This window comes from Carassius auratus, chromosome 16 (assembly GCF_003368295.1).
Source record: "Carassius auratus strain Wakin chromosome 16, ASM336829v1, whole genome shotgun sequence".
NCBI classification, from domain to species: domain Eukaryota; kingdom Metazoa; phylum Chordata; class Actinopteri; order Cypriniformes; family Cyprinidae; genus Carassius; species Carassius auratus.
The window spans coordinates 98,591-108,410 of NC_039258.1; the positions used below are offsets into that span (position 1 = coordinate 98,591).

At 35.2% G+C, this 9,820-nt stretch overlaps 1 protein-coding gene across 1 annotated transcript; it reads right to left on the reverse strand.

The window, feature by feature from the left end:
* Positions 1-2,379: 2,379 nt before the first annotated feature.
* Positions 2,380-6,727, reverse strand: LOC113115654 (uncharacterized protein C1orf232-like). Its single transcript, XM_026283189.1, has 4 exons — positions 6,237-6,727; positions 4,066-4,143; positions 3,794-3,897; positions 2,380-3,099 (listed from the first exon to the last, which is right to left on the reverse strand). Exons 1-4 carry the CDS (start codon positions 6,315-6,317, stop codon positions 2,757-2,759), a joined length of 606 nt encoding a protein of 201 aa, XP_026138974.1. The 5' UTR covers positions 6,318-6,727; the 3' UTR covers positions 2,380-2,756.
* Positions 6,728-9,820: the final 3,093 nt, after the last annotated feature.

Consider the following 9,820-nt stretch of genomic DNA (forward strand, 5'->3'; position numbering starts at 1 on the left):
ACTTTTGAACCGATAATCTTTAATGAATCGTCTGAAATAGAGTCACAATCAAACTTTTGGACGTTAATGACTGTCACCTCCCTTCACATATAGTTTGCTGATAACAAGTCATGCTGGAATGGGATTTTTCCACTTATGTTGGTGTTGTTTGTTATAGCCTGCACTGACACCAGCTGTTCACTATTGGCATTCGCAGGAAAACTCACTATGCCCCTTCAAACTCCTGTAATATTATTTAAACATATCCTAATAAAATCTCAAAACAATGTTTTTTTTTTTTTTTGCAACATACCTTTATTATATCATAAAATAAAACATCAAAGCAGGAAAAATCATCATTCAATGTGACATCTGACGACAGAGCAAACAAAAAGACAGAGACAACGACAGCAGACACAACACTTAGCCTACATCAGACTTCAGGACTTCAGACACAAAACAATGTGGAAGAACTTTATGAAACAGACACTGCATGAACGACACCAGACACATATTCTGTAAACTTCCACCCTTTAAATTAAAATAGTAAATTAAACATTTCCCAACTTTATCAATTGCATTTCTAAATAAAAAGTATTGTACATGATATACATAATATAAAATAGCAAAATCATTGATCTGATTCATTCTGCTTTTTTCTGGGTGAGATTGTTCCTCTGGGGTTTTCAGAACGCGTTTAATCTTAATGTTTACTGGGCTAATTATTATTGCACTTAATCTTTAATTACTTATACCTGATGACATAAATCAATGAAAATAATAAATGTATTTATATCATTATGACATCATTCGCTTCAAGAGTATTCTTGGCTGGTTGCAGTGGATGGTCGCTATATATTAGGGGTGTAACGATACGCGTATTCGTATTGAACCGTTCGGTACGACGCTTTCGGTTCGGTACGCGGTACGCATTATGTATACCGAACGGTTCGTTGGAGTAATTAATTATATTTGAAAAAAAAAAAAAAAGAGAGAGAAAGAAATATAATGATATGCGTTCAACAAGGTAGCCCAATAACCCAAACAACGTAACAGGCAACGCCCCTGACACTCCCGAAGAAGAAAAAAACACCATCTTATATGTTTATGTTAGGCTACTCAGCAGGCGCTCGCTCACTCAGTACGCGCTGAAGGCTCGTTGCAAAATAGCCAATGCGTTTAACAGACTAGAAATGAGAAGATCCTCCAATAACCAACAGGTCTGGTGTTTGGGTGCACTTTGGATTCCCTTTAAGCTATAATGGTGATGGCAAGAGAGTGGTGGATAAATAAACAACGGTATGTCGCATCTGCAACATGACAGGGTACACCAGCGGGATTACAAAAACAAACAAAAAAAAAAAAACAGCGGGAATATCTGGGATATATGCGTCAGTACTATCTGGGAAAAGACGAAAAAAAGGAGAAACATGCACGCAGCAAACTATCCCTGCAGCATTTAGACACTATAGCTTACAGGGAATCCAACCCAAACACCAGACCTGTTGGTTATTTTAGGATCTTATATTTCTGGTCTGTTAAATGCATTAGACATTTTGCAACGAGCCTTCAGCGCGTGCTGAGTGAGCGAGCGCCTTAGGGGCCGTTCACATATCGTGCCTAAAAACGCGTGGAAAACGCTAAGCACGTCTTTCTCCTCCTTTCCAAAGCGCTCGGGCAGAAGCGCTCATGAGGCGTCTGTCTTTGCTAAGCAACAATGACGTGCTCTCTCCATGAGACGCGGAAATTTCAGCGAAGGATAAATGGATTTGCAGCTCTAAAAATCGCTTGCAGTAGCTCTGCTACTGAATTTATTTCAAAATTGCAATCCATATACAACTATGATCAGCTGATCCTTCATCTTGGCTGAGCTCTCAACGTTGTTACGGGAAAGGATGAAGCTGATTGGTTGGTTCTTGTCACATGACCCGCGGTGCGCTTGCGGCATTCTGAAAAGTTGAGATGTTTTTACATTTTGCTGTATCTAAAACGTATCGAACCGAACCGAACCGTGACATCAGTGTATCGTATCGAACCGAACCGTGAATTTTGTGAACCGTTACACCCCTAATATATATATATATATATATTGTATATATATATAGCATAGTTGCTAACCTATTATATATATATATATATATATATATATATATATATATATATATATATATATATATATATATATATATATATATTGCAATACAATTTCCCATTGCCAACCAACTAAGTTGCTCACAGGTTAGCAACTATGCTTTTGGGAAACGCACCCCTGGATGGTTGCAAGGGTATTTCTAGGCATTATTACTAAAACTAACCTTCTTTCTAAGAAACTATTTTCACTTAACAACACTTGATTATTTTATTTTAGTGATTATTTATGACAAATATGCTCAGGTCAGAACTTTTTCCATCAAGCTATATAAACTTTATATCTATATATAAACACTTTATTCTCATGCTTCCCTGATTTTTTTAATAGTGTTATTTTTTTTAAGAGAAGTGCAATTTCTTCTGCACCAAATGGAATTGCAATAATGCAAATTTCAGTGTTTTATCACTAAAAATACACACATCACCTTTACCGAACAGACGTTTTCCATAACCAGCGGTTTCCACATGAATGGCAGCCAGTTCAAGCCCAGAGAGGCCACAGTGTCGGTCACAGTCGATGCTTTTAGACTGGTTTGGTGAAATCACCGCACAGCTGTGTGATACGGCTCATATGAAGAACTGTGGCCCATGTGGTCTGAACTGAGATCACCTGCTCTCTCTGTTGGCTAGTTACTCTTGGCCATGCTTCTGGTCTTCAGCTCAGCCAGTTTGCTGGTGACAAAGTTCCACTTGAAGGCCGGTGTGTCTTCACTCTCTTCTCCGAGCGTGGTGTATTTGGAGAAGCTGTTTCCCGTGCCGCTGTCGCCCGCCTCGGCCTCCTGCTCGACCTGGTTTTCTCCGTCTTCTGCTCTCGCCCCGCTCTCGTTGCCCACCTCCTCACCGCCGTCACCTCCTGCCTCCGCTTGCCTCATCGCAGCAGCTTGATGCCACTTAGTGGCAAAGTTATCCCAGAATCCAGTGCTGCGCTTGTTGGGTCGAGCAGGCTCTTCTGGCTTCACTGCCAGTGGACTGGAAAGACGATAAAGGCAACTTGGGATTCAATATATTTTGATCTACGAAATATTTTTGCAAGAAATATGTTCAGTACTGTTAAAAAAAATTGTGGTTGGAATATATACACACAGTAAATACATTTACAATGCTACAAAAGGCTTCTATTTCAAATAAAGACTATTCTTTTTAACTTTTTATTCGTCAAAGAATCCTGATCAAATCAAATATACAACGGATTCCACAAAAGCTTTCAGCAACACAACTGTTTTCAACATTGATAATAATCAGAAGTGTTTTTTTTAGCAGCAAATCAGCATATTAGAATGATTTCTGAAGATCATGTGACACTGAAGACTGGAAGAGTGATGCTGTAAACTTTATAATGTATTCAAAGAGAAAACATATATTTCAAATTGTAATGATATTTCCCAATATTTGCTGCATTTTTTATCGAGTATATGCAGGACAGACTTCTATCAAAAACATTAAAGTATCTTACAAACCCCGAACATTACAACAATAATTTAAATCTTAAAAATGTACATATATTATGGTAATGATGGACCATTTTCCGCTCTTAAAAGTGTGACATGGTGCATATATTTTCTTCTTCTGTAAGGAGTTGTAGTATAGAACAATCGGTGACTAAAACATTTGGTCAACATGCTTTTCCAATAGAAAAATGAGCTAAATGCATCCCAACACTCACTGATCAGCTGCCGGCTGGTTGTCTGCCTCCAGAAGCTGGTGTTCATCCTCCTTGGTGAATAGAGACGAAACACTTTTCCAACCTTTAGCTCCAGCTCCCTGCATCTGAGCAATGAACACAATGACTCAAACCAACAAACATCAGGTGGCCTAAATGTTAAACTGACTTGAAAATTCAAGCAGTTTCAGAAGTGGCCTTTTTTTACAAAGCTAACAGAAACTACAGTTCATTTAATGAAATAATTATGAATATTATTTATTTTCCAGGTTTACTCTCTTGGCCAGCTGTGTCATTGCATTGGGTCCTTCTTCAGACTGGATAGGCATAATATCTTCAGCAGCATCAGTGACCTTCACAGACAAACAGAAAGTTATAATGATGAGTGCAAAAAATAAATATTAGATAAAGTTAGTTACAGAAGGAGAAATTAGATTACAATAGATGTACACTGAAATATACAAAATAAAAAAAAAGTCTAACACTCATTGATTTGTAAACAAACAAAAACAGGAAAAAAAAAGTTTTATGATAAATCCGGTAAACAAATTAGTTCTTATAGGCATTAGATGCAAGTTTGAGCTCTTTTTGTAGATAAAACTAGCTTACGTGCGTAAATTAATGTGATGAAAATTAATATTTTGTCTCCCTCATGTGGTTCGTAGCGAAACTACATCAAGGCAATTTTTAGGCGAGAGTGAATAGTTTCAAATATTTTCAAATAATACTATTATCAGAGCAGCACCATAGGGCTATTTCATTTCTGATAGGAATGACAATGTGGCTGTGATGGGCTGGAGCATATAGATGCATTCAGTGAATTGTAGGCCTACTGAGTACTGACTATTCAGTTGATGAAAAGTCTTTCTAGATAAAACTGTAACTAAACAAGAACTGTACAAAACAATTTTGAAGTGCCATTGAAAAAACTGTTTTCAACTGAAAACGGAAAACATGTAATCATGTATTTGCTATGCATAAATTACTGAAAGAAACGGGGGAAAGCACGCATGCAGAGTTTATCTTGACGAAGCTGTTGGCATTGCTGTGTTGTAGCAGTTGTAGAAGTTCACTGGTAAGTGAAAGGTCACACAGAATCTGCCGACAAGCCCAACACACCCTAGTGTATGCTATCCGTCTCAAATCAATCGCTGGAATGCCATCCTATTCCTATCACCCCAGTAGATCCAGTTACAGGGCTTTGAAAAGTAGGTCAAGGTTTCCCTTGATCATATACATGAAAGAATACTTAAAATATTTGAATGCACCCTGACACTCACAACTGCATTCATTAGGTTTTCCAAAACAGATGCTCTAGCCAATTAACATACATTAACAGGAACATAAGAAAAAGCGTCCCTCAGTCAAAAAGTTTGAACTTTAAAGGTTCAGATGAGAAGTTTTTCCCACTGATATGGCACTCAGTGCACTTAAAGTCTTTAAATCAAACATTTTGTGATATTATATCTGCGTTTTTGCCATCGAAAAACCTTTTTTTTGTTCCCAAAATAACAATTCTTCGAATATAAAGAACCTTTTCTGCATTCGAATGATTCCATGGATGTTCAAGGTTCTTTAAATAAACCATTGATGTCAATAACAATTTTTTTTAAGAGTGTAAAGTTAGGAAAAAGCTCTTAATTACTGATAGCATGCATGCATATTCATGTGATGAGAGTCCAGATCCTAGACTGATATACTGGTCAGGCAGAAGAAATTATATTATGAATATTAATTAAAACAGTATTACATAATAGCTCCATTTTATTCAACACTTTCTAGATATTGATTCATCATTTGTCAATGAAATCTCATATTGGCGTGTGTAAGGGTTTGCCATTGTACAATAGTTGAAATGTTGTTCTTCCTCATTTGAATGATTGGAGTTGGCAAAAAAAGAAAAACACACAAATATAGGCCTAAATATAATATTTATGCATGTGAAAATTTCCATCTATTAATAAACTGCATGTGTTTAAATACACAATAAACAGGCTTCTATATTTATCAGCAATAAATCCAGTTAGTTGCAATCTCATACGTTAATTAACTCACTTTAACTGACTATATATTGTGTGTTCCACAACTATTTTAACAATATTCATACTTTCAAACTTTTTTCACTTTTTTTAAATGCAATTTTCATTGAATTAGTTTTTTTTTCTTTCTACTCAGCAGATTTATGCAGATTTTTTTATTTTTTTTTATACAAGTATTTAATTAAAACCAAGCGGATGCATATAGTTTACGCTGAGATATCTTTCTGTCAAATATGCATCACAATTAGTTTATGTTAAAACTCTGTAATTCAAATGCATGGAAATGTTGCATGCAAACGAATCAGATCAATATTAAATGAAATTTTAAATGAAGGCCTCAAATGCATGTTCACTCATTTCTGCCCATGTAGCCTGTTTAATGTTATCCTCAGGTTCAGTGGATTTACCTCTTCCACCGCGTCTTCCTCCATCTCCGGGTTGAGGGTCTTCATCACCTTACTCTTATAGACTTTCCACAGGGGATTCATGACGCACGACTTCAAAAGATCCTCAGATGTGTGCAAAAATTCATAAAACAGTCCAAGGTACCTCTATGCCACCATCAACAGACTCCCAGCCTTAGTTTAGATCTCAATCTTTAACTATACTCTTGTTCCATCAGTTAGAGACAGTCAGTTTTCAGTGCAAAATGAAAAGCAGCTTTTCCTCATTGTCTTTATGCGACACTTTATATGAAATAAAAAACTTGGGCTGCTGGTGGAGTCCTTGAATTGAGTGTGAAGTAGATGAAAGAGGCTGTTTCAGCAGTGACACACACACACATACACACACACACACACACACACTGTGATACAGCTAAAAAGCCCAGCATCGGTTACCTGGAAACAGGTGTTGGTTTCCTCCTGAATATTTCAAGCAGCTCTGCTATTAGTTGAGCTTCATTGTTGGCTGCTTTAAGAAGAGCAGGCCGTGTAACATTAACCCCACAGAATCAACATCTACAGATGATGCTATGTTTCAGTCATCAATAATGTCAGATCTGCATAGTGACAATGTGCTATTTATGATATTATTATTTAAAGTATTCAATAAATGTTTTCTAAGAACACCAAAACAGATGTGTGGTTTTGAACATGCCTGTGTTTTTATTTAAATGATACATTTATTTCATTAATTGAAATTAAATTCAATTCAAGTTTATCTTTATGTATAGTGCTTTTTACGATACAAATCTAACAAACCAACTTTTACGGAAAATTATGTTTCTTGCATATTTAGTATCAGAGATGAAATAGAATGAAATATAAACATTTGATAAAAAACTGGAAAAACTGTCAACTAAATGTTCCAAATATTTTAAGCTGAAATTCTTAAATGTATTTAAAAGCACTGAATTGCAAAAATAAAAATGAAATAAAGCTAAATAGAATTAGTAAAATATTTGTAGCTGATTAAAATTACAAAAGCATGCACATAACAGAAAATTAAAACAGAAAATATAAAAAATATAAAATATTGATAAATCGAATGTAAGCAATACTTAAACTGATTGTCAATAGGAATCCCTTTAAAAATCTTTGTTACTGTAATATATTTTCTTTATTTTAGTCATCATAAAATAAAGGAAGAATAACAAATGATATTAAAATATTAAACAATTTAAATAAAATACCATGAATATCATTGTTTTTATTTTAATTTACAGTCATTTTAAAAAATCCTGATGGTCCTAAAATCCTTTATGCTATCTATCTATCTATCTGTCTGTCTGTCTGTCTGTCTGTCTGTCTGTCTGTCTGTCTGTCTGTCTGTCTGTCTGTCTGTCATTATATTAAAAAAAACATAACTGGCCACAGATCAGTACACAAACATTTGAGAAAGTCTAAAATGATTACAGTAACAGCAGCAGTGTTTAAAGTTGACTCTCCACCTCTGTGTGTTTTCTCTGACCTGTGCTTCATAATAAAGGCCTGTGCATGTCAGTCATAGACTCCAGCTCATCGAATGATAATGTTTCTTGTGTAATTTCACCTGACACATTAGTTTCCTGCAGCTTGTTTCTTCTCGTTAACCTGATCTGAAGTTGCCAGTGCAATATATGGAGACAGACGTTATTAAAGATGTATGAGGTGTCACGTATACCTTTGGTACATCTGTGGTGGTCGCTGATATCTATATACAGGAGGATGATTAAGAGCTTTTCAGTTTACTATTAATAGATAGCCTTTATATTTATTAACGTGAAGATAGGGCTGTATTTGAACCTGGATCTCAAGTCTCAGACCATTACCAATGCATTAATGTGACTTTCATCATTGCAGTCTTTAAATGCAAGCCAGAATCTTTAAGGTTTGAAACCAGTAGGTTGTAACTTTTAGGCAGCATGAGTTAGAAACAGTGAATTTTAGAAAGGCGCACATGGAAGATCTCTTAGCGGTCTTGATGTGCTGCATTGAGTTTCACTGGTTTCCATTATTCAGAGGGCTCTGGTTCAGCTATTCATGCCTGGGAACCAAATCCTCCACCAGATCAACCAATCAGAACAACAGCCCAGAAATGACTACAGGCTGGTGAACATATGAGAATCAAATGATCGGCATGCCAGCTTACATTTGCTTGTTGGTACAAACCAGTTTGACTACTTTAAATCAATAGTTCACCCAAAAATGAACATTTGGTGAAAAGTAACTCACCCTCAGGCCATCCAAGATCTAGATCAGTTTGTTTCCTCACCAATAAACCCTCTGCAGTGAATGGGTGCCATCAGAATGCGAGACCAAAAAATCCCCATGACTCTAGCCCGTCATTTAACATCTTGTGAAACTAAACTCTGCATGTTTGTACAAACAAATGCATAATTACAAGGTATTTAACTTGAAACGGGTGATTCTGGCTAAAATATGACTTCCTAATCCATAATAACGCTTCCTCCATTGAAAATGAGCGTGGGTTGTTTGCAGTATTGTACAGTTGTGAAAAATCCTCTAACATACAATGAAGTAATTTTTTTAATTTCCCAACTGGGGTGTTTGGAAGTTAATGTCATTGCCGTACAGTTTACAGACGGGGTCTTAGAAACATGGCATGAGTTTACAAAAACATCTTACTGACAGGATTGAGCATGACTTATAAGCAGAAACAACATGTTTAAAGCTCCACATATATCAAAAGAATTACATCTGACAGCCCTGACATCATATTAAGCCCTTTTATATCGTCTTCTAAAACTTTCCAATCTGTTATGCCCTATTATCTGTTATATATAAATATATATGTTATTATATATTTTTTTCACTTTACAGTAAATATAATTTGAGGTAAATTTACTTTAATGCAAAAAATCCTAATGGTCCTAAAATATATATTTTCTTTATGATTTCTTTTACTGTATATTTCCTACAATTATGAAACATATTTGGAATCATATCGCACAGATAAACCATTTTAAATATTGTTTACAAAAATATATTTTTTTAAACAGACTACTTGCTGTGTGTGGTGATTATTTATTTTTTATTACGGGGATTTTAAAAGTTTCTCTAGTCCAGTCCTCATCAGATCGTTATTGTACACAATGATTATTACATAATTTTCTCCCTTGCATTTAAGATTGTTTTTTCAGCCATGCACTTTTATTTACCAGGGTTGATTTTTATTCAAGACAATTTACATTTTTTTTTTTTTATATGTAGCTCACATCACTGTCTTTTACCCTGCCTTTCATATAAGTTATTTTTAATTTTTTTATTATTAAAATTGCCCTTTATCTATCGATTTTCTGGTTTTATTCTCATCCTGAACGTCTTTGCTAGACCAAAATTTATTGCATCTATAAAGGCAAACACATTTTTGAAAACGATTTGTCAGTTTTTACACAAATTATCACTCTAATTTGTCTCGCAATCATTTACACCTATATTTTGCCCCAATAATGTTGTGTTTGTATACTTCAATTATAGGTGAAAAGCTTCACATGTGATCAAAATATGACTTGTGTACAGAATATTTAATTGTGCATCACTTCTAATCA

What these genes read in the sequence shown, in the direction of transcription:
- LOC113115654 (XM_026283189.1), bottom strand. Translation starts at nt 6,317, where the DNA reads ATGAATCCCCTGTGGAAAGTCTATAAGAGTAAGGTGATGAAGACCCTC. An exon ending in TGACACAGCTGGCCAAGAGA is followed by an intron (nt 3,898 to 4,065) that starts GTAAACCTGGAA and finishes TTCATTGCTCAG; the next exon opens with ATGCAGGGAGCTGGAGCTAA. An exon ending in AACCAGCCGGCAGCTGATCA is followed by an intron (nt 3,100 to 3,793) that starts GTGAGTGTTGGG and finishes TCGTCTTTCCAG; the next exon opens with TCCACTGGCAGTGAAGCCAG.